The sequence below is a fragment of the Protopterus annectens genome, chromosome 4.part0 (assembly GCF_019279795.1).
Source record: "Protopterus annectens isolate FY-2018-M chromosome 4.part0, PAN1.0, whole genome shotgun sequence".
Classification (NCBI taxonomy): Eukaryota; Metazoa; Chordata; order Ceratodontiformes; family Protopteridae; genus Protopterus; species Protopterus annectens.
Window position 1 is genome coordinate 615954598 of NC_056733.1, and position 25070 is coordinate 615979667.

The 25070-nt window shown below is 40.4% G+C and overlaps 1 protein-coding gene across 7 annotated transcripts in view; it reads left to right on the top strand.

The window, feature by feature from the left end:
* RILPL1 (Rab interacting lysosomal protein like 1) overlaps nucleotides 1-25070 on the top strand; it is an 877667-nt gene that overhangs the window by 642277 nt on the left and 210320 nt on the right. For all 7 annotated transcript variants that reach the window (XM_044068562.1, XM_044068560.1, XM_044068559.1 and 4 more), the window contains one exon: nucleotides 6578-6759. In XM_044068562.1, coding sequence (XP_043924497.1) covers nucleotides 6578-6759 — 182 coding nt within the window. The remainder of the gene's footprint in view (nucleotides 1-6577; nucleotides 6760-25070) is intronic.

The window sequence follows — 25070 nt, forward strand, 5'->3', positions numbered from 1 at the left end:
AAGTGATGGTGATTGTCTACCTTCAGAGCTGTGCGCAGAACGCATGCTTCTCATCAGAGTGTAGATTTCTCCAGAAGGGTCAGATTCCAACAGTGTTCATGTTAGCAGTTTTTTGGTGGCAGTTCATTGTGTCATTGACCTAAAAGATGTTTTGTCAACTGACCTCTACCAAGTGCCAAGCAAGTCTGTCTCAAAACAGTTGTCTACCAACTTCCTACAAGGTGGAGTAGCCTTATCAAATGTCTGGTGCCCACCTGTTCCTTCTAAAAGGATTTTTGAGTACTGCATCCTGTCCCAGGTTTATGTTATTGAATTAAAACATACAGTGTTTTTAGCTATAATACTGTAACTACTTCATGTCCATTTCCCCCGGTCTAAAGACATTTTTTGTATTTATGTGTGTATTACTGTATTATGTAAGTTTCCTGATTTACAATGCATTTCCTATCAGGACTGCGGAATATGTTCAGTAGATATGTGCTCCAAAGCAGTTTATAGAGAAGCAGAGAGACGCACAGTCATATGTACTCCTCCCTCATAATAAAGGAACACCACCTGATATCAGTATCACATCTGACACCAGGCAGGCATGTGTAAAGTGAAAGCTGGGTATGTTTCCTTAACATGAAGAGTCTTTTATTTTTGAGTACTTGTTTATAAAATTGCATATGAGCTGTCTCTGGAGTAAGTTAGTGGAACCTCTGTGTTGCAGAAGATATAGGAAAACTTAGTAGCAGAGTCTGGAGAAAATGTATGCTTTGTCATGAGCTTGTTTTAGTGCATTATGATAGTCTGCATGAGCTTTGTTGATACTTGTCAGCCATAGATCAGGATAGAATGCATAATTAACATTTCTGAATCCCTCTTTTCTGCAATAGTATCCATATGTCATGTTTTTTTTAAATTTAAAGGAAATCCAGGTGTAGTGCAACACAGTATTGTGTACAGAGAATGACATTACAAAGTATTATGATAGTTGTTTTACTGTTATTGAATTCCATTGTTTCTTGCAGAAAATTGATATGTAGCATAATTCTCAATTACTCTTCCATGCCATCTTCCATATGTACATTCTTCACGTCAGTACATAGACATGTGCATATTTATTTGAGTTTTGTTATTAGATAAAGTTTTATTACCTGAGGGCCCTACAAGATCCTATTTTAGGATGTTGATAGGGCTGGAGTTATTTGAAACTCATTGACTTTTAAAAGGTTCATGTTTGGGTTGGCTCTGAGGTTTTCTCATTTAATGTATTGGGGCCTGTGTTCCACATTGGCCACCAGGCCTGAACACAAGGGTGCTGTTATGAAGAGAGACATGAGTTTGTGTCCCAGGCAGGTATGTCCCTAGCCTTAAGCAGCATCCTACTGTCACCCAGAATGATGCATCAATACAAACAGAAAATGATTGACTTTAACAGTTGGCTTAGTTTCTGGTGTTATTCCAAGGGGATCCAGTACCTGACAGCCTGGGAGAATATGATTGACAGATCACAATTCTTTCCCAGAGATGGCCTTCATGTGTCTACTTGCCTCCTCAGTAGTGCCTTCTTTAGGCAAAGTCATGAGCACAAAATTACCAACATGAAAAATTCTTCTAAACTAAATTTAAAGGTAATGCTGCTAAACACTAGGAGTCTTAGCATGAAACTGCACTCATTGCAAGCATTCCTCACCCTGGAGGATGCTAACATTTGTGCAGTCACTGAAACCTGGTTCAAAGCTGCGGAGAGCACCACAGCCTTACCAGGTTACTCATCCTACCATACTTTCAGACCCCAAGTGGAGGGCTACAAAGTTAAAGGAGATGGAGTTTCAATATTTATCAAAGGCATACATACCTCCAGGCTGGTCAAACAGTATGACACACAGGAGACACTCTAGGTGCAGTTAACTATTGACAGAACACCTATTCAAATCATAGCTAGCTACAGCCCCCCAACCATGACTTCCACTCCACCTATCTGGCCTTACTTGAATCCATTAAGATTCAGCCCTCTACCCTGATCCTGAGTGACTTTAACTACCCAGCCATAAGTGGAAGACCTATTCTAGCCCAGACATGAATGCCCGGAGTTTCCTCTACTCCGTCAGTGCCAGTGCATTGGATCAGCTGGTCGACACCCCCATGAGAGGTGAAAATATCCTGGACCTGGTACTAACCAACATGAGTAGCCACTGTAGCACACCTACAGTGTTATCCTCCTTGGTAAGATCCAACCATAAAACGATCACTTTCAAAGTCACCATAAACCCTGACCCCTCCCTCCCCCGTCAGGATCAAACAAAAAAACTTTTCCAAAGCTGACTACAATCTCCTGAGAGCTGGTATAAGCAGCATCACAGCCACTGTCTCTTCAGTTGGAACTAGCACTTATGTTCAAGCCTACACCAAAAAATTATATGAGCACCTACATAGCTGTATAGACTCAGCAACACCTGACAGGACCAAATCATCTTCCTCAAGGAAGAGTAAATCTGTCTGGCGGACAGCAGCAATAAACAAACTCTGTAATAAAAGGAAAAAATTGCTGTCCAGGATCAAGAAGGAGCAAATGCTAAGTTGGAAGCAATCTCTCCTTTGTCTGAACAAGCAAATAAGGGCACTGGTGAAATCCTCTAAGGCTATCTTCGAGTCCAGATTGGCCACATCAACTAAGGACAATCATAAGAACTTCTTCATATGTATCTGCAGTCTCAAAGGTAACACCCAAATCTGCTCTGAACAGGTGATCAAGAACACCACGTACACAAATGCCGTAGATATAGCCAACCTGCTGGCAGCCAGGTTCAGTGAAAACTCCACCCCCCCCCTCCATCAGTAAACCAGGACATCCCCAGCACCTGCCCCCCCCCCCCATCACCAGGGAGCAGGTCTTCAATGCCCTATCAAAGGTAACCAATACAGTCTCCATAGGATCTGACAACATCCCTGCCTGCATACTACATGAACGCAGGCATGAGCTGTCAGCTCCATTAGGCATCCTAGTCAATCAAAGCCTGAGTACCAGCTTCATCCCAGCCAAATGGAAGATAGCCACTGTCATCCCTCTACACAAAGGTGGAGCTTCCACTGACCCAGGCATTTATAGGCCCATCAGCCTAACTAGCCTGATCTGCAAGACCATGGAACGCATTATCGTGGACCTCATAAACAGGGAAATTGGCAACCTCCAAATGCTTGATGCCATACAGTTTGATTTTGTCAAAGGGAGATTGTGCCTGTTAAACTTGTCAACTTCTTCGAAACAGTCACCAAAGCCATGGACGAGGGGAAGATGGTGCACACCACTTACCTAGACTTAGCCAAAGCCTTCAACACTATTCTACGCTTGGACATAATAGATAAACTCTCCCAGCTAGGCATCAACCCATATGTTACCAGATGGGTAGCAAACTGGCTCACTGATAGCACCCACTCAGTCAAAATAGGGGAAGCCACCTCTAGTAGTAGACACGTAACAAGCGGTGTACCCCAAGGATTAGTCTTGAGGCCTCTACTGTTTGGGATATACTTTTCTGAGGTCCAAGCTAAAACCAGTGGTCTGTGGCTGACAAAGTTTGCAGATGACTGCAAGCTGGGCACTATCTTAAATTCCCCTAGTGATGTGAACATCCTTCAAGAGAGCTTTACTCAAACTAATGACTGGTGCCAGAAGCATAGGCCTCAAACTGAATGCCAAGAAATGCATTATTATCCCCTTTGGGGAAAATGGCATTCCCACTAATTATCACATTAATAACAATGTACTAAGCATGCAATCAGTTGTGAGGGACTTGCATACCCAGGTTGATAGCAACCTGACTTTTGGCCACCACTTTACCTCCATTATACGGAAGGCTTTCTACATGGCCTACCTCATAAGTAAGGGTATTTCATCTAGAAACAAGAAGGTTAGAACATCCCTGAACTCCTCCCTTATCAGACCAATTACTGAGTACAGTGCCCCCTTCGGCATGTACCTTGCCAAGCACATGCAGCAGCTGGAGAGACCACAGAGGTTCCTGTCCAGGAAATCCAGAGTCTCAAAACACCTGTCCTATATAGATAGGCTAAAAGCCTTGTCCCTGAACTAAGTCTCGTACAAACTGCTCAGAGGTGACCTGTGTCTGCCATACAAGGCCATGTCAGACCCAGCCTTGATGGAGTTGCTACATATCTGTAAGTCAAACTTCACTCGCGCAACCCGCATGCAAGGCCTCAGCCTGGTCTGTGTCATTAATAGGACTTGTTGTCAGGATAGATTTGTGTCCCAAAGACTCCCCCATCTGTGGAATAGACTCCCTCTCCATGTCAAGCAGAGTACCTCACTAGCCCTCTTTTAAGAGGAACCTGGACGACTGGATGGGAAACAGAAAATACACCCACTGGGATCCCTTGTGTCCCTATTGGACAGTGGAAACAGGTGCTGACTTTGTGAGAACATGGGCTAAATTCTTGGCTAGGCCAGTAGCCTAGTGTCATCCTATGAACCTGTTGTGTCAACATTTGAAGCACAGTACTGAATACTCAACAGATTAATAGATTCATTAATTAATTCAGATCCAGAGACATATAGTTAGAAATATATATACACTGAACCATTTTTTGTAAAACAGTGTTTTCTTTCGACTGTTGCATAAATTTCTTCATTAGTATTTATTCTTATTTTTGTGAAAGTGAGACCGCAGAGCATGGCAACATCCATAAATAAACTATTGTGCCATTTTACAAATTAAAATGTCCCTTGGTGGTACTGCATTGGCTTATTACCAGTGACCCAAGCTCAGATAGTGAGGAAGAGAGGAATGAAATTATCTGCTGTGGCCAGCTTTTTTCAGTCAGTGATAGTGGCTAAGGGGTCCACAGTCCCACTGCATTACCTCAGTCGGAAGACAACTGACTGCTGCAGGGGCTACTTTAATGTAGATCAGAAGCATAGACTTTCAGAGATCAGAGTGATATTCCCTTGAATGTCTGAGTGGGCCAACAAGGGAGGCTGTTGCATTCTTGTCCCCAAAGATACAGGTAGGCATATACCAGGAATGTCATGTCATGTCATGCACTTTAATTTGTTTACTTTAAGTGCATTCACAGCATAAAAAAATGTATTCAGAGGGATGCAGCACTTGCTCTTTCTGTGTTACATCCACCACTTATGAACTGTCAGACAGTCAAATTTAATGAATGAGCTACATTTGTAACTTAAACCATTAGCTGCAATTAAAAACAAAGAGCACACAAACCCACTTTGTCTGAGAAGTGTTTATTATTAATATATGGAATGAAGCCAAATGTATATACTTGACCTGGACACTTCTGTTCTGTGGATTATGCTGGCTTTGTCTTGACTTCTAATATTTTCTTTTCCTTATGTAGTCGTGTTGCTTCCCCAAATTTACAACTACATTAAATAGATGGCATATGCTGTGTGGGTAATCTGTTGGTATTAGCTAAAATAGATGAACTACAAAGAAGCAACAACAAAAAAAATTGGAATCACTGTGCTTAGATGAATGGATAGTAGTCTGGTACTTGCACAGTTCCAAAAATCCTGGCTGTAACACTGCTTGTGTGTTGAACAGTTACCATGTAGAGCATAAAACAATTAATCCCACAGTTCAATAGCTATTGATGAGTCTAAAACTCAGTCCTTACCTCTTGAAAGGGGAATGGATGAGCAGTAATAATGCAGTGGGCTGAGCCTGACTGAATTGGGGGAGGGAAACAAAAATGTATATCTCTTAGACAAAATAATCATTGTTTTTATAGTATGTTCTGCTTCTGTTGTACAGAGCGATGAAGCCATGATTGCGACCCAGACAACCTGTGTTCACTTAGTGCATGGACACTAAAGGGGCCAGATCAAGGAAAATGGAAGTGAGAAGCCATGGTCATTTTGCCCATCTTTGGGGGGGGGGGCTCGTGTGGCTTGTGGATTGGATGACACCTAGCTAGGGAAGAACAGTGGGTGTCATACCGAAGGAGCATGCTAAACACATGGCACTAGTAGTGCATATAGCAGTATAGCAATAGCAGCCAGGGAAGGCATGTTCAGGGTGACATGCATGCTTTCAGGAGGAGGACTGGTTAGGTGATGGAAGCCTGATAACTGGCCCACTTACTACCACCTGACTCCTGCCTCTACTGGGAACAAGTGGACTGATTAGCTCCTTTGAGCCAGGAACAAATTGATAGGAGGGCTGTCACCCAGGCTGTGAGATGTCTGGCTTTTGCCACAGGAGAGGAACAGGTTTAGATCAATAGGGTGAAGGAAGAGGAACTACTAGGCAGGACCCATTGGGTACAAGAAATCTTTAAGGTATACAAGTACTTTTTCCATATTTATTCATTTTACTCTTCTCTTTCTGTATTTTAAAGAAACCTGATTTCTGTCAGTTTAAAGCTGTGGTATCTAAAGTAAGCAAATTAATAGTATCAGGATCTTACCAGAATAGAATTTTGCACATAGTTTAAATGTATTTAGCATATGTAGAAAAGGAATGGGAGGGAGCTTAAGAAAAAAATAATAAACTCATGTTCAAACTATTCAGAAAAAAATGCACTTGCATAATGATATAAATACACTTTACAGCTTGAAGCTCGTTCAGCAGGTGAAGAAGATGATCAGCTTGATGAAGAAAGGTTAGCTGCAGACTTAAAGGATCCAAACCGCCCAAGATTCACCTTACAAGAGCTGAGGGATGTGCTTCATGAGAGAAATGAACTGAAGGCCAAGGTATTTCTTCTTCAGGAAGAGCTGTCATATTATAAAAGGCAGGTATTGATCTAGTTTCTGTCTTAGCATGCATATCTTCATATTGCAACATAAATAGGCAAATATTTTATAATGGGATTTCTGTTAATGGGTATAAGTGATTACTTGTGGCTGGATGGCTGGAGAAGTATATGGGTGGACGCATTTCCATTGTGAGTAAAAGCATCTGCCTTAACAAGCTACCACTTTCTACTGCAGATGTAGACACTTAGTAATTTTCATTTATTCTACAGTCTTGATGCATTACTCTTTGTAGGTAAGATATTGTTTTAGGTTGGCAGGGAATTCTGCAGGTGCTCTGCTAACCAAGTTACTTAAGGGTTCTATCAAGTGGAACCAGACCAGAATATCAAAGCTGCACAGGGTAACACTGTAGGTGGCAGTTGAGAATGTGTTTATTTATTTGTAAATTTGTTAACCAGGTGTGTCTTATATATACATATATATATATATATATATATATATATATATATATATTTATATATATATATATATATATATATATACAGAGAGAGAGACTTCATATCATTTAAAACCTTGCTGCACTCGCACCTAACTTCACAATGGAAGTGCTCCTGTTCCCATCCTACCTAATACTTATAATACCACTTCCTACTCTCGTAGAACTAAATACACCATCACTGCCTCCTATAGTTCCATAGCTGTATTGAACTATTTGACCAACTACTTCACAGTTACCCTATGCTGCTACTTTTGTAAAAAAAAAAAAAAAAAAAGTTTTTATTGCTGTATAATGAACTATCATTGTTAACCTTTTCTTATCATATTTACTTTGTATTCCTATGAGATAATATGTAATGTATATGTGCAATGTGTACTACATAGTTGTATTTTTCTGGAGCTTTTTCTCCCCAGGGCTCCATTGAAAATGGGCTGTTTGTAGCCCAATTGACTATCCTGGCAAGCAAACTGCAAATAAATAAATAAATATTTTTATTTAACATTTGCTTAACAATAAAGTCCGACTTGGAACAAAGTCAGTTTTCATTTCAGTGGAGGTCCGGGGAGAAATGCTGCAGACATATGTCTTTGTAACATGGGAGGAAACCGGAGAACCTGGAGGAAACCCACATGAACAATGGGAGGACAAACAGATTCCACACAGAAGGCACCCCAGCCAAGAATTGAACTGGAGCTATGAGGTGACAATACTACCACTGCACCACTGTGCCATGTGGGGACTGAACAGTTTAGAATAGCCAATCATACAGCATCATTTTGGGATGTAGAAGTAAACTGGAATGCCCAGAGAAGATCCACACAGACATGGAGGAAGCATGCAAACTCCACACTATGACCAGACAGATCCAATATAAATTATAAACTGCTAGGTCATTTTCCTAAGTAAGCCTTAACTGAGGAGATTCACTTTTTAAGATCCTCTCCAGACATTCTCTGCATGAGGCATCATAATATAAAATATACCATGTGGTTAAAAAACAGTGGTTCCAGATACGTATCCTGTTAAAAAATACTTTTAGTAATAGTACACATGTAAAACTCTGCCAGTTTTAGCAAATTCAGTTACTGGCTAGCAAGTACACTGCCTGGATGCCAGCAAAGAAGAAATTAAGATGGCCTGAAAGAAAATCAAATAGAAAATATGAAGAGAAAACACTATCTGGGAACAATCCTGCAGTTGTTCAGCAAAAAGCATTTCAAGCCCCAGCTTTGGTGCAAGACTGGCTTCTAGTAACCTAGAGGAAAAAAATAAATCAAATATGCTCAGAGTTGATTACATAGTCTTTCAGTGCTTTGTTTATTTTAAATTCAAGTATTCAAAAACCATAAGAACAATGACAAAGAAATAACCAAGCTCTGGAGCTGAAAACTGCTGCAATTTATTGTCTTCTGGTACCTCGGCTATACAAGCCTTCACAGGAATAAATTCACAACATACAGCAGTACTTTTTATAGAAACATCAATTAAATAAGTAATCAATTAACTTTTTTTAAAAAGTTTTTTAAAGAACCATGCTACATTACATTTCCATACATTTATAAACTGAGATTCATTTCTAAATTCAAGCCCCTAGGGGCAAGTGTGCCAAAATTCAGTATAAGTCTGCTTTCCAAATTTAATAGCTTTTGAGCACAATTACCACCATTTATATAATCAGGTTTAGCCAATACAGAGAAAAAAAATAGATTCAGTAACTCCCCCATGGACTGTATGAAAGTGTTCAGAGATAGGGTTATCCAACCTACAATTCCTAACATCACCTAAATGCTCAAGAATACACATTTTCACTTTACATCTGGTTTGACCAATATACCATCTAGGGGGTATACAGCCACAACCCACAATATATACTACCCCACAAGATAGACGGTCAAATCTATCTGTAGCCACATATTTCACACCATTTATTACATCCCCTGATATATTCTTCACTTTCAAACATACTTTGCACTTTCCACATTTGAACATACCAATATTTTTTACCGTAGAACCAACATTATATCTCAGACTAAGCAATTCTTTTAAAATTGGAAACCTCCCATATGAAAAAGTAACTTTTTTAGGAAATAAATGGCCTACTTCATCATTAAATCAGACAATAGGCCATAAATTGTCCACCACACTTTTCAAAACTTTAGAGAAAGGTGAAAATTTAGTTACAAAGAAGATTTTTTTGGTCGTCATCATCACCATCATGGTTAATCATAGATCTACAAGATCTTTGTACATGTCTACCATCAACTTGGCCAATATTCTTATCCATCTTACTTTTATCTCTCTCAATAGATGTTTCAGAGTACCCACAAGCAATAAGTCTTGCTTTCACATCACAAAATTCTTGTTCTAAAAATTAATTCTCAGAGGTATGCTCAGAAATACGCTTTAACTCTCCATATGGGAGTGCCTCAATAGGATGAGGTGGATGTGCACTACTAGCATACAAAAAATTATTAGTGGCTGTTTTTTTCCTAAAAGGTCTATACTGAACTTTACTATGAATGTCTATGTACAACTCAATATCCAAAAATTGTATAACACTCATATTAACATCAAATGTAAATTCTAAACCAAACTTATTTTGGTTTAACAAATAAATCTACCAAATTCAAGAGTGTTACCTTTACATATAAAAATCAAATCATCTATATATCTACGATATAAGATGACTGATTTATGAAAAAATTCTAGAGTGTACATAAATGTCATTTCAAAATAAGCATAAACAAAATTGCATAAATGGGGGCAAAATTTGCTCCCATTGCTGTACCTTCCTTCTGTAGATAAACTTTGTTGTCACATAGGAAGTAATTGTGGGTAAGTGCGAATTCAAGCAGCAAAATAATGAAGGACGAACGTGGCCCTTCCCCTAAAATTTTACTAATTGCTTCCAAGCCCCAAGAGGTCTTAATACTTGTATACAGAGCCTTGATGTCAACTTTTAGCCCAATAAAAATCTTCACCCCATTCCAAATTTTTCACCAATTTACAAAGATCATTCGTATTGTGAATATGTGAAATAACATTTCTCAACTCTTTTTTCAAAAGACTATCCAACAAAATCCCAACATGTTCCAAAAAACATCCACAGCTAGAAACAATTGGTCGACCAGGAAGATCCAAAATATTTTTATGAATTTTAGGAAGTGCATAGAAATACGGGTCTCTTGGGGAGGAAATGTGCAAATCTCTTCACATCTTTCTGAGTTAAGAAGCCCAATCTCTCACCCCTTTCTAGTAACTCTAGAAGGGCCTCATTGAAATTAGAAACCGGATTATAAGATAACTCAGTATAAGTATGTTCATCAGATAATAAATCAAAAACCATTTTAAAATAATGTGTCTTCCCCATGATCACCCAATTTCCCCCTTTGTCAGCCCGGGAAAACACATACCTATCAGTTGCACTTCTCATTTCTTTAATGGCTAATTCTGATTTTTCTAAATTAAACTTTTTGTACTGTTTCATAAATTCAGCATACTCAACTTCAACTTTTTTACACAATGCATTTTCATTGAGTTTACCATAGCCAGTAAAAAAAACGGCTTTCAGAGTCAACAGAATCAACATTACCACTTTCATTTTCACAACTTTCATAATCATAGGTTCATAGGTAGGTACTAGGCTATCGGCCCTAGGGCCCATACAAGCCTAGCCAAAAAATGTACCCTGGCTTTCGCCACCCAAGAAAATTATTTTCCTGTGCCCCTGTCGAGCAGAGCCACAGAAGTGATCCCCGGGGTGAATTTCCCATTTCCCATCCAATCATCAAGATTTTTCTTGAAGAGTGCTAATGAGGAGCTCTGTTTGACATAGATAGGTAGTGTGTTCCAGAGTATGGGAAGTCTCTGGGACAGGAATCTATCCCTCCAGCATGTTCTGTTTATTGTGGTGACAAGGTTAAGGTCCCTAGAGCGTGTAGCTCAGAGGGATTGGGATTTCTTTAAGTGGAGCATGTCCAACAGCTCTGGGTTTGACATAGCTTTGTATGTTAGGCAGAGATCACCCCTGAGTAGGCGATATGCGATGGAGTAAAGCTGTAGTTTTTTGAGACGGTCTGCGTAGGGCATCTGTTTGAGGCCAGTAATCCTCTTTGTGAGGTATTTCTGTGGTCTTTCCAGTTGTTGTAGATGTCTTGTGAGGTACATACCAAAAGGGGCGTTGTACTCTATAATGGGTCTAATGAGTGATGAGTAGAGGGAACAATGACCTCTTTTTCTGGATGAGAATCCTTTTGTGATGAGATGAGCCACATAGAAGGATTTCCTGACCACTGTGGCGATGTGATTATCAAAGGAGAGACTACTGTCCACCTGTGTCCGAAGGTCTCTTATCACATTTTCGGCATTAAGTAGACTTCCAGCTATGTGGTAGTTCATGGGTACAGAGTTTTTACCAAAGGGGATGACAGTACACTTTTTGGCATTGAGCTTCAGGCCATGGCTTTGACACCAGGTATCTGTCTCAGTGAGGCCCTTTTGTAGTTTGTCCACATCCTTAGGAGTTTCGATTATGGCTCCTAGTTTGCAGTCATCTGCAACCTTTGTTAGCCAAAGACCTTCTGTGTTGGCCTGCACTTCAGAGAAGTAGATTCCAAACAGGAGAGGACACAGGACTGAACCATGTGGTACTCCACGTGTCACTGGTCTGATGTCGGATTTGGAATCTGCTACTTTCACAGTGTGGGTTCTGTCCATGAGCCAGTTGGCAACCCATCTTGTGACATAGGGATTTATACCTAGTTTAGTGAGCTTATCTATAATTCCAGAGTGGGGGATGGTGTCAAAAGCCTTGGCGAGATCTAGATAAGCTGTGTGAGCCATTTTACCCTCATCTATGGCTTTGGTGACTGCTTCAAAGAAGTCAGTCAGGTTTAGGAGACATGATCTGCCTTTTACAAATCCAAACTGAGTAGGGTCCAGAGTTTGGAGATTACCAATGTCTTTGTTTATGAGTTCCATGATGATACGTTCCATGGCCTTGCAGAGGCTCGTCAGGCTAATGGGGCGGTACTTCCCGGGGTCTGTCGTGGCTCCCCCTTTGTGGAGTTGGGATAACTGTCGTGGTACGCCATTCAGTGGGTACAAAGCCTGAGGTGAGGCTATGATTGAACATGGTACTTAGGTAGGGTGCCAGTTCATTCTGTAGTTCGTGTAGAACGCAGCCTGGGATATTGTCAGGTCCCATGGATGCTGTGTTCTTGGCTTTGGAGAGTGTGTTTTTACCTGTGCAGCCGTGATTATAGGAACTTTGCATTCTTCCAGTATAGAGATGGGCCCTCTAGGGGGTGAGAGGGGGGTAAAGTTAGCACTGAACCTATCTGCTAGGATGTTGGCAATATCAGTTGGTTCTGTATATTTAGTGTCATTATGCTGTAACTCAGAGCAGATCTGAGTGTTCCCATTTAGATTCTTGACATAGCTATAGAATGCTTTGTGGTTGTCTTTAGAGTCAGTGGCAATTTTGTTTTCGTAACTAGCTTTGGAGGATTTTATGAGGGATCTCAGCTTCTTACTGAGGTTGACTATGGAGTTCCTCCAGTCATGGGATTTTACTCTTTTTGTGCATCAGTTTCTTTCTTCTGTTGTAGAATTTGTTTATGGCAGAGGACCACCAGATTGGCTTCCTTTTTTTGGAGGATAACATCTTGGTTCTATTAGGGATAGCATGATCCATGCACTCGTGTAAGTGCTTATAAAGTGCATTTGTGTAGGATTCGGCAGTCATACCTCTATTGCCTGTTTGCATGGGTATCATGAAGTTTGCCATTTCTGTCTTAAGAAGTGTGAAGTTGGCTTTTGAGAAGTTTTTTACGATGGTTTCCCTAATTGGGGCTAGGGGTGGGATGTGGATGTCTAGGCTGATTAGCTTGTGGTCGGATCTGACCAATGAGGAATTGACCTCTGGTGTGGAACACCAGTTTCCCATGTTGGTAATGACCAGGTCTAGGATATTGCTGCCCCTGGTGGGGGTGTGAATAAGTTGATCCAAGGCGTTGGAATTTATGAATTCTAGAAAACATTGAGCAAAAGAGTTGGTACATGAGTAGTTTTCCCAGTTAATGGTGGGGTAGTTGAACTCGCCCATTATTAGGGTGTTGGGTTGTACCCTAATACTTTCCAGTGTATCAAGAAATGAGGAGTGTGAATCCTGGGGCATGGTGGGGGGTCTGTAGCAAGCTACAATTTCGATTGCGGTCTTGCCCAGAGTTAGTTGCACTTGGATAATCTCGGATGCATTATGCTGTGCAACTAGCCTGGAGGTGTGGATATCCTTAATGAATATGGGCATTCCTCCGCCTTTAGTGCTTCTTTCTGGGTTAGGTGGCCGAAAGGTGTGGTATGAATTGAAGCCTGGTAATGAAGGGGTGCTCTCTGGAGCTTTGAACCAGGTCTCCGTCACTGCACAGATGTCAATGTTCTCCATTTTAAGGAGTGCCTCGAGTGAGTGCATTTTGAGGTTTAGACTTCTAGCATTGAGTAGCATTACCCTCAAATTTTGCTTGCTTGTACCTGTTACGGTGGTGAATTTGTCATTTGAACCTTGCCTAAAAAAGGCACTGTAGGGGTGGCAAGAGTCTTAGCCAGTATCCGGAATCCTAAGGGCGACAGGTGCAGGCCATCTCTGGCAAAGCATCGTGGACTGTCGATCATGTAGTCCCAGGCAGACAAATACTGGATCCCCTTAGAATGACACCAGAAGCTTAGCCAATTGTTGAAGTCAATCATTTTGTCCTTGTACTGTGGTATCATTCTGGGTGATGGCAGGATGCTACTCAGGGTTAGGGTCATACCTGCCTGGGATACAAGATCGGAGAGCTCCTCCATGTCTCTTTTCATGTAGTCCAGGGAGGTACATCTCAGGTCATTCACACCAACATGGACAATGACAGTGTCATATTTGTACTTATTGTGGAGTGACCTGAGTGCATGCGTTATGTGGCGGATCCTGGCACCTGACAGGCAGCTGACAGTAACTTTCTCCTTGTTTAGTCTAGTGAGTGGAACATCAGTGTGTCTGACTATAGAGTCACCTATGACTAGAGTGTTGGGTACATTGTTATGCCTTATGGGCTGTGGTTGAGTGGCACACTGAGTTTGTGGGCTATGTGTCATTTGGGTTGTGTTGGGGGTGGAGTTTGCTTGCGTTTATGCTTTGGATGTCCCTGATGCTTGGGCAGGTTTTTATTGAGAACCTCCGTGAATGTAGGTGTGTGTTTTTTGTTTCTATGTATGTGTTTTGGTGGTGTAGGTTTTGTGGGACTATGTGATGAGTGTGGTGTGGTGCAAGTGTTTACCTTCTCCTCTTGACTGTCTAGTCCAGTCTTGGGTGAAGAGAGCTTTACTTCCAGTTTGGCTATATAAGTGCATCTCTCACAGGTTGTAGTGTTGGGTGGTAGGAGGAGAAGGTTGTCTGTGTACATGAGGCAATTGCTGCATTGCCCCAAGATGCCCCAGATTCACCAGGTAGACAGGAGAAATCACTGGGAGCTGACCTTTAGACATGCCTGGATAAGTGCTTATTTATTAAGTACTAAAAACTGCTTTCCACTAGACAAGTGAGGAAAGTTGAGTGCTGTAGTAATTTGCAGCTTATGTAGTGCTTACAATGAGTTCTGAACAAGTGCTGAGTTCAAAGAAACAGATTCGAGTGCTGAAACTAGAAAACTGGCTAGTTATAAGAAAAAAAAAAACTAAGCTAGAAGGCTTCCCTCCAACACAGAAGGGCTTTGGGGCTCAGAAGCCTACAAACAGTCTATACCACTTAACAGGAAAGGCAGGAAACAAGCTTAAATTTTTTTTTTCTGTTTCCCAGATGCTCTTTGTACACAGTAGGAGTGCCTGAAATCAGAATATGATCTCAATGCACTCGAAAGCTCTAAAAGAGATTCATCTAAACTGACATTCTCATTCACAGCTGTAACATTAGAACTACTATGGCTACTAAAAAAAGCTTTTAAATGTAATTTTCAACAAAAACGTTTTACATCCAGCAAAATGTCAGCAAGTGCAGGGAATTTAGTAGGGACAAATTTACTGCCTTTAGTTAGCACTTTTTGCATTAACGGTGTAATAATCAAATCACTAAGATTCACTATATGTAAGTCAGAAACACTCACATTTTCAGTAGAAAAAAGTCCCAACCTGGAAAAAGAAAAAGTTTCATTAGATATAGTCCAAAGTTCAGTATTTTCTATTTCATCCCTTTGCTCTACCCTTCCGTTTGTTCTATCGAAAATTCCCTCTATTCTGCTGTTCCATTTCAGTCGATGCCTCTAATTCATCTACCAAATCTTTCAAAAGAAACACTTTTTTTACTGGCAGTAGTATCGGTTGAGGAGACTGAAGAGTCACGCCCACTACGAGAACTTGCTTCCTCATTTTTATCATGGAATCTACCATTTCTACGTTTCCGTTGCCAAGAGTACACCAAATTATTTCTAAAGTTATTAATGTCTCTGTTAAGCTTTTTCTTCTTCCTTTCAATGACTTCACTTTCTACTTTCACTAATTCACCTTTAATACCCTTCATGGTAGAGTTAAAATTATCGCTCGAAAGATCTTTCAATAAAGCTTCCTGTACCTCTGCTATCTGAAGTTGGATAGCACCAAGAACCTTCCGATTCCGTTTTATCAGGATTTTAAGTCAGCCCAGTGTGCATTGGAGCGAAACGGCTTTCTACTCATCCAAAAACTCCTTTTCATCCTCCCCAAACTGAAAGGCAGGTAGTTTATCTACATGAAGCCCTCTAGGTGTCACAGAAAGACTTGCATACATTTCAAGAAGACGAGTATCATAAAATAGGGAAGTTTCCTTAATCATCAGTTTCTTCAACTCGTCATACCTTTTATCAGATGTATCATTCCCTGGAAACAGCCATGGATCAAATCGAGCCAACTTTTCTTTCCTTTCACGTAATAAGTTGGCAAAAAGAAAGTTATTATCAATTATTTTGGTATTAACCGTAACCGGAAACATTGCAGCTCCTTCAGTAGACATATTTAAAACCCATAAGAACAATGGAAATGTAATGTATCATGGTTCTTTAAAAAACTTTTTTAAAAAAAGTTAATTGATTAATTATTTAATTGATGTTTCTATAAAAAGTACTGCTGTATGTTATGAATTTATTCTTGTGAAGGCTTGAGGTACCAGAAGACAATAATTTGCAGCAGTTTTCAGCTCCAGAGTGTGGTTGCTTCTTTAAATTCAAATAGCAAAATGCTGGAAAAAGTGGAAGAAGTTTTAAACAGCTATTCAGATGAACTGATAAAACTGGAAAAATCAGACATTAAAAGTGAAGGCAGAGTATGATACTGCTCAAGAAGAACTGCTTCAAAAAGTGGTAGTTATATGATAGAGCATGCAGAAAGAATAAGATTTTCTTTATTCCAGAAAAAATGGAAAGAACAGACTGCATTAATTTTATGAAAGCACAAATAAGCAACTGGACTTGTATTCCACAGCAGGAGTTGTTAATGAAAGGGCACATCAATTGTATGCTCCAAACCTGTCCATGAGAAAGCAGGCAAGATGTGTATAAGTAAAGAGGTAATCATTCCAGCAGAAAAAGTTGATCCTGACAAAACTGTGCAGAAAGGAAAAGTATTAAAAATTGGAGACAATAGAGTGTTTATGGAAGATGATTATTCACTGTACACCAGACAGAAGAGAAGCAAATCTATCCCAGCAATCAAGGAATGTTGAGGCAAGTGTGAGATTTAAGCTGTTGTATGTAGCTGCCTTCAGAATATTTTTTCCTGGAGGATCAAAGTAATTTTTTGATGCAGAACAGCAGGAAATACAAAAGTTTGTGCAACAAAATAAGGGGAAGCCGCTTCTCATTCTTCTGATAATAAAGCTCAAAGAGAGACTTTGGCAGTGAAACCTTTTCCAGTGTTCCAAAGGAAAATGCTTGAGAGAGAGAGAGAGACAAAAAAAGCACAAGAGTTAACTAGAAGAATCAGGAGTACCTTGGACTTGAACCGGAGTCTAGAGTTAGAAGATGGAGATGAACACAAAGAAGTCCAGCAACACTGAAATTAATGAATAACTATGAGGTTATAAAGCATCAGTCACATTTGTGAAATATGGCTTTACAAAAAATTGGTAAAGATTGAACTTTTATCAAATTTGTTGAACTTGTGGGGGACTGAAAAGTGTACACCCCACTTTGTGTCATTAATGTTTGGAAGGACACTAAATGGAAAGAAAAAAAAGTAACTAAGAAAAACAGTTTTTGTTTTTACTATATTTATAGAAAATGTCTCATGATCTAAATTACATGTTATATAGTAAAGCATTTTCAGTTATTCTTGTATGTGATAAAGATACTAAAGTAAACACTAGCCTTTTTTTATAGGTTCATAGGTCATGGGCTATCGGCCCAAGGGCCTACGTAAGCCTAGCCAGCAGGGTTCCATAGCTTATGCACCCAAAAAAGTTATTTTCCTGTGCCACTGTCAAGCAGAGACACAGAAGTGATCCCCAGGGTGAATTTCCTATTTCCCATCCACTCATCAAGATTTTTCTTGAAGAATGCCAATGAATAACTTTGCTTGACATAGATGGGTAGCTTGTTCCAGAGTATAGGAAGTCTCTGGGACAGGAATCTATCCCTTCAGCGTGTCCTGTTTATTGTAGTGACAAGGTTTAGGTCCCTAGAGCATGTAGCTCAGAGGGATTGGGATTTCTTTAGATGTAGCATGTCTAACAGCTCTGGGTTTGACATAGCTTTATATGTTACGCAGAGATCACCTCGGAGTAGGCGATATGCTACAGAGTAAAGCTGGAGTTTTTTGAGGTGGACAGTGTAGGGCATTTGTTTGAGGCCAGTAATCCTCTTTGTGAGGTACTTCTGTGGCCTTTCCAGTTGCTGCAGATGTTTTGTGAGGTACATTGCAAAAGGGGCATTGTACTCTATAATGGGTCTAGTGAGTGATGAGTAGAGGGGAACAATGACCTCTTTTTTCCTGGATGAGAAGTGTTTTGTGATGAGGTGTGCCACATACAAAGACTTCCTGACTACTGTGGCAATGTGACTGTTAAAGGAGAGACTACTGTCCACCTGTGTCCCAAGGTCTCTTATCACGCATTCGGTGTTAAATAGATTGCTGCCTATGTGGTACTTCATGGGTACAGAGTTTTTATCAAAGGGGATGACGCTGCACTTTTTGGCATTTAGCTTGAGGCCATGGCTCTGACACCACGCATCTGTCTCAGTGAGGCCCTTCTGTAGGATGTCCACATCATTTGGGGACTGACTATGGCTCCTAGTTTGCAGTCATCTGCGAACTTTGTTAGCTAGAGGCCTTCTGTGTTAGCCTGTACTTCAGAGAAGTAGATATCAAACAGGAGAGGTCCCAGGATGGAACCCTGTGGTACTCCACTTGTCACTGCTTTGAGGTCAGATTTGGAGTCTGCAACTTTTATAGTGCGGGTTCTGTCAGTGAGCCAGTTGGCAACCCATCTTGTGACGTAGGGATTTATACCTAGTTTAGTGAGTTTAGCTATAATTCCAGAATGGGGGATGGTGTTGAAACCCTTGGCAAGGTCAAGATAGGCAGTGTGAACCTCCTAACCCTCATCCACGGCTTTGGTGACTGCCTCAAAGAAGTCGATCAAGTTCAGGAGGCATGATCTGCCTTTCACAAACCCGAACTGGGTGGGATCCAGAGTTTGGTGGTTACCAATGTCTTTGTTTATGAGTTCCATGGCCTTGCAGACCAGGCTCGTCAGGCTAATAGGTCGATAGTTCCCGGGATCAGTGGTGGCACCCCCTTTGTGGAGTGGGATAACTGTTGCTGTGCGCCATTCAGTGGGCACAAAGCCTGATGCGAGGCTATTATTGAACATGGTGCTTAAGTGGGGAGCCAGTTCATTCTGAAGTTCGTGTAAAACGCAGCCTGGGATGTTGTCCATTCCCATGGATGCTGTGTTTTTGGCTTTAGAGAGTGCAGCTTTTACCTGCTTGGTTTTGATTACAGGGACTCTGCATTCTTCCTGTATAGATATGGGCCCTTTAGGGGGTGAGATGGGGGTAAAGTTAGCACTGAACCTATCTGCCGGGATGTTGGCAATATCAGTTGTTTCTGTAATTTTCGTGCCTTTGTGCTGTAACTCAGAGCAGATCTGGGTGTTGCCACCTAGATTCTTGACATGGCTATAGAATGCTTTGTGGTTGTCCTTGGATTTAGTGGTGATTTTGTTTGTGTAGCTAGCTTTGGAGGTTCTTATAAGGGATCTCAGCTTCTTACTGAGGCTGACCAGGGAGCTCTCCACTCATGGGATTTTACTCTCTTTTGCAAAAGTTTCTTCCTTCTGTTGTACAGTGTGTTTATGGCAGGGGACCACCAGATTGGCTTCCTTTTTTTGGAGGATAGCGTCTTGGTTCTGTTTGGGATAGCACGATACATGCACTCGTGTAAGTGCTTATAGAGTGCATTTGTGTAGGATTCAACAGTTGTAACTGTATTGTCCATCAGCGTGGGTGTCATGAAGTTCACCACTTTTGTCTTAAGAAGCATGAAATTGGCTTTGGAGAAATTTTTTACTGTGGATTCCTTAATGGGGGGTGGGATGTGGATATCAAGGGTGATAAGCTTATAGTCGGATCAGACCAACGAGGAGTTGACTTCAGGTGTGGAACACCAGTCACTCTTGTTGGTAATGACTAGGTCTAGGATATTGTTGCCCCTGTTGGGGGTGTGGATTAGTTAATGTAGGGCATTGGAGTTTATGAATTCCAGAAAGCGTTGAGCTAAGGAGTTGGTACATGAGTAGTTTTCCCAGTTAATGGTGGGGTAGTTGATGTCACCCATTATTAGGGTGTTTGGTTGAACCCTAATATTTTCCAGTACATCAAGAAAAGAGGAGTGCGAATCCTGGGGCATGGTGGGGGATCTGTAGCAAGCTACAGTTTGGATTGCAGTTTTGGCCAGAGTTATTGCACTTGGATAACCTCGGATGCATTATGCTGAGCAACTAGCCTGGAGGTGTGGATATCCTTAATGAATATGGACACACCTCCACTTTTGGTGTTTCGGTCCAGGTTACATGGCCGAAAGGTGTGGTATGAGTTATAGCCTGGTAGTGCAGGAGTGCTCTCTGGAGCATTGAATCAGGTCTCAGTCACTGCACAGATATCGATGCTCTCCGTTTTAAGGAGTGCCTTGAGTGAGTTCATTTTGAGATTTAGACTTCTAGCATTGAGTATCATTACCCTCAGTTTTTGCTTGCCTGTTCCTGTTATGGTGGTGAATTCGTTATTTGAACCCTGCCTAAAAAAAGCACTATAGGGGCAGCAAGAGCCTTAGCCAGTATCCGGAATCCCAGGGGCGACAGGTACAGGCCATCTGTGGCAAAGCATCGTGGTCTGTTGACCATGTCATCCCAAGCAGACAGATACTGGATCCCCTTAGAATGACACCAGAAGCTTAGCCAATTGTTGAAGTCAATCATTTTGTCCTTGTACTGCAGGATCATTCTGGGCGATGGCAGAATGCTACTCAGGGCTAGGGTCATACCTGCCTGGGCTACAAGATCAGAGAGCTCTTCCATGTCTCTTTTCATGTAGTCCAGGGAGGTACGTCTCAGGTCATTCACACTAACATGGACAATGACAGAGTTATATTTGTACTTGTTGTAGAGTGACCTGAGTGCGTGGGTTATGTGGCGGATCCTGGCACCCGACAGGCAGCTGACAGTAACTTCTCCTTGTTTAGCCTGGTGAGTGGGACATCTGTGTGCCTGACTATAGAGTCACCTATGACTAGTGTGTTGAGTACGTTGTTTTGCCTTATTGGCTGTGGTTGAGTGGCACACTGAGTCTGTGGGCTGTGTGTCATTTGGGTTGTGTTGGGGGATGGAGGTTGCTTGCGTTTCTGCTTTGGAGGTCTCTGTTGCTAAGACAGATTATTATTGAGAGCCTCCGCAAATGTTTTTGTGTTACTATGTGTGGATTTTAGTGGTGTAGATTTAGTGAGACTATGTGATGAGTGTGGTGTGGTGCAAATGTTTACCTTCTCCTCATGACTGTCAAGTTCAGTCTTGGTTGGAGAGAGCTTTACCTCCAGTTTGGCTAGATAAGTGCATCTCTCACAGGGTGTAGTGTTGGGTGGTAGGAGGAGAGGGTTGTCTGTGTACATGAGGCAATTTCTGCATTGCCTAAAGATGCCCAGATTCATCAGATAGACAGGGGAGAACACTGGGAGCTGACCCTTGGACATGCCTGAATAAAAAACTATTTTCCTCTAGATAAGTGAGGAAAGTGAGTACAAGAGCTGCTTTTCTCTAAGCAAGTGAGAAAAGTAAGTACAAAAACTGTTTTCCTCTAGGTAATGAGGAAGATTGAGTGCTATAGTAATTAGTAGCTTATTTCATGCTTACAAGTTCTGAACAAGTGCTGAGCATGAATAAGCAAATTTAAGTGCTAAAACTAAGAATCTGTATCTGCACTAGATGAGTTACAGGACAGAAACAAGTGCAAATGCAGGTTTTCAAATCAGAAAGTTGAGAGAGATGGAAGATTGCCCAAACGGCCAATAACTGCAATTTCTGGGCCAGAACCACTGCTCATGTGGTAGACAGGTTACCTAGTGCTTACCACTCCCACTGATAAGTTAGAAGGCTTCCCTCCAACACAGAAAGGCTTGGGGGGAGGGTGCTCAGAAGCTTACATACAGTCCTGGATACAGCAAATCTGTATCTGGAACACTAGTTACAGGAAAGGCAGGAAACAGGCTTACAGTTTTTTGTTTTTTTTACAGAAAAGTAGCAAAAACAGTAGTGAAATCAATTCACATTTAGTGCAAGTTAGCACCCTTGAGTATGCAGCAATATTAGACCAAACACAGTTTAAAATTGCAAATAAATTAAAAAGGACTAAAAGCAAGTGCAGAAAGAGTTTATTTAAACAGATGGGACTGGGGGAGTGTCCCAGATCAAATCTACAGTGGGGTAGGCAACTGCAAAAGCCACCAAATTTAAACTACAAACCAAAAATAGGAAGGTGGGTGGGACAAAACAGTTTCAACAGAGATCTAAGCAACAACTAACTACAAACTTTAAAACCAAAAAAATATACTCAGCTCTGTATATTTGCCGATCAATCTCTCAGAACAGTGAGACAACAGTTTCAACAGAGATCTAAGCAACAATTAACAAACTCTATAACCAAAAAAATATGTACTCAGCTCTATATATTTGCAGATAGTCTGTAAGGCAGTCTCTCAGAACACAGGTTCCAGCAATGTGCATGCAGCTGTTACTATACCAATGGAAGACACTGCAGAAAATGGGGGGGCAGTTTCAACAGAGATCTAAGCAACAACTAACAGTATAAACTTTAAAACCAAAAAAATATACTCAGCTCTGTATATTTGCCGATCAGTCTCTCAGAGCAGTGAGACAACAGTTTCAACAGAGATCTAATCAGCAATTAACAAACTCTATAACCAAAAAAATATATACTCAACTCTGTATATTTGCAGATATTATGTAAGGCAGTCTCTCAGAACTTCTTTTTAGTTTTATGAAATGTAGGCATTACATTGAAAAAGGAAAAGAAAGGCCGGACAAAGGCATAATTAAGCTAATATGTTGTAATAGTGGGTTGTTGAGGAGGTGGGGTGTAAAAGAACACATATTATGAGTACATAATGTGATATTTCCACAGGCCATCAAGTTCATAAACGGTTAACTCAGCTTATTAGGTTGGGATATTTGTCCCAAACCTCCGAGGATTCTGCAGTATTGTTTACATATTGTTAATACTTGTTTCTTTCAGAAATTATTTCAATATTTCTTGCAGTTTGCACCTTGTATGTATATGTATAGTTACATTTTTGACTTGTTTTTAATAGTTGCATGTATGTCGTTTGTCTTGTTCTTAATAGTTGTATGTATGTCATTTATGTAATTCGTACTTGGAGAGTCACTGAAACTGAAGTCAGATTCCTTGCATGCATGCATACTTGGCCAGTAAATGTGATTCTGGTTCTTATATGTGTAGAGATTATATGTTTCTCTTACTTTTGCATAGCCTCATGTGCAAACTGAGCTCCTCATGCAGAAAATAACTTAAGTGCTTAATCTAATAGCAGTTTTTTTGTGTAAGCAAGTAAATAACCCAACAATGAATATAATGAAAAGTTTTTCTTTAGCAAGTAAATGTCCAGTGTGAGTTGAGAAGTCTGTAGTTAAAAGCCAACTGTACATTTTGTTCTTATGCTTCCATGAAGACAGACTGACTACAGGGGTAGGCAATAAAAGCCAGAGCACTTTTTAAGGGTAAAAGTTAATGTTTTCTGAAAGCATACAAGTTATTTTTCATTCATGGAAGGGGAGTAAAGATACAACAACATACAGCAGTTAGTGTAAGTAGGAGCACAGGCTATAACATGTGTCTTAACCTTAATTTTATGTTAGGCAATGCTTGTGTGTGCAGCTGTCAATTTGGGATACTTATTACTATCAGGAGGGTTAAACTTCTTTATTTGAAGATGTAAATAGTTTTGTGTCTTTGTTTTCATTTAATAGGTTATGACGGTATTCTGGGTGTTTGTTTTTTTTTTGTTTGCTGTAGTAAGGGGTTACTGGCAAGGGAGGAGGATTATGCTGGCATGTCTTTATATTTCACCTGAAACTACTATTATCAAAGTTTTGGGGAGCAATAATCAGCTTTCAGCAGGGAATTCTGCTTATATTTGGGGACTGGATTTGCAACAGTGAGGATGTATCTGTGGGACCTAGAAGGGAACATAAAAAAAGGCTAGATTTCTTAAGAAATTTAGGAAAATATTTGTTATGAAAGGCATGAATTCAGTAGTAGGAATTCAGAGAGAATTTATGTTATTCTCCAATGTACAATAATTAGACTAGACAGGAGTTATGTTTCACAGGAGCGTGTTTATTTAATTTAAAGCTTTGTCACATATTCAATAACTATTTCAGATCATGAGCTAATAACAACTAAGATAAAAATGCAGGGTAATGAAATAAAAATGAGACACTGGTGCTTCTCCACTTACTTGTTATAAAGAGAGAAATTTAGGAATGAGTAGTGGAAATTATTTGACATTTATTAGGGAAAATATACATTTCTTCAGAAGTTATAGCTAGTGAGTGGGATAAAAGGAAAGTGGAGTTTAATATAGCATAGAAACAAAAGAAAAAGAGATATGGTTAAGAATTAACAGGAATTATTTACTGGGGATGACAATGGTTAAAGCATTGCAGAATAAGGGGAACCTCACAGAACAAGAAGAGGTGCAACTGCAGAGTGCTAAAGAGATAGCACTGGATTATCTGGATGATATGCATGAGTTTAGAAATATTGCTGATGAGGGCAGTTAGCCTTTTACTAACCTATGAACCTGTAACTGTTATCAGTCCAACATTATTCTGTGTGTATCGTTCCCACAAATTACATTTATTTCTATGTAATTTCTTACTTTCCTTTTTAAAGATCCCTCTTATGGTTTTTGTATCTATTTTATAATATTTGATTATCCAAATACAGCTGGTTTAGACTTTGATTTTCATTTTCTAGTAATTGGTTTTTGGGTAGGCAACAGAATTAAACTTACTCTGTTTAGGTAATTCAGATCCTGTTTCCCAGCTGAAAAGAATCATCTCCGTACTTGCAGCCATTTTCTCACCCAGTATTTCTGTAGGGAATTTTTAAAATCTTCCAACTCATTACAGTCCCAAAGCATATGTTCCCAATTACCTCTTTCTTCTACATCGCAACACCAGCATTAGCTAGCTACCTAAAGATAATTTATTTGAAGTTTGTTTGGAGTATAAACATAAATATGCAAACACTT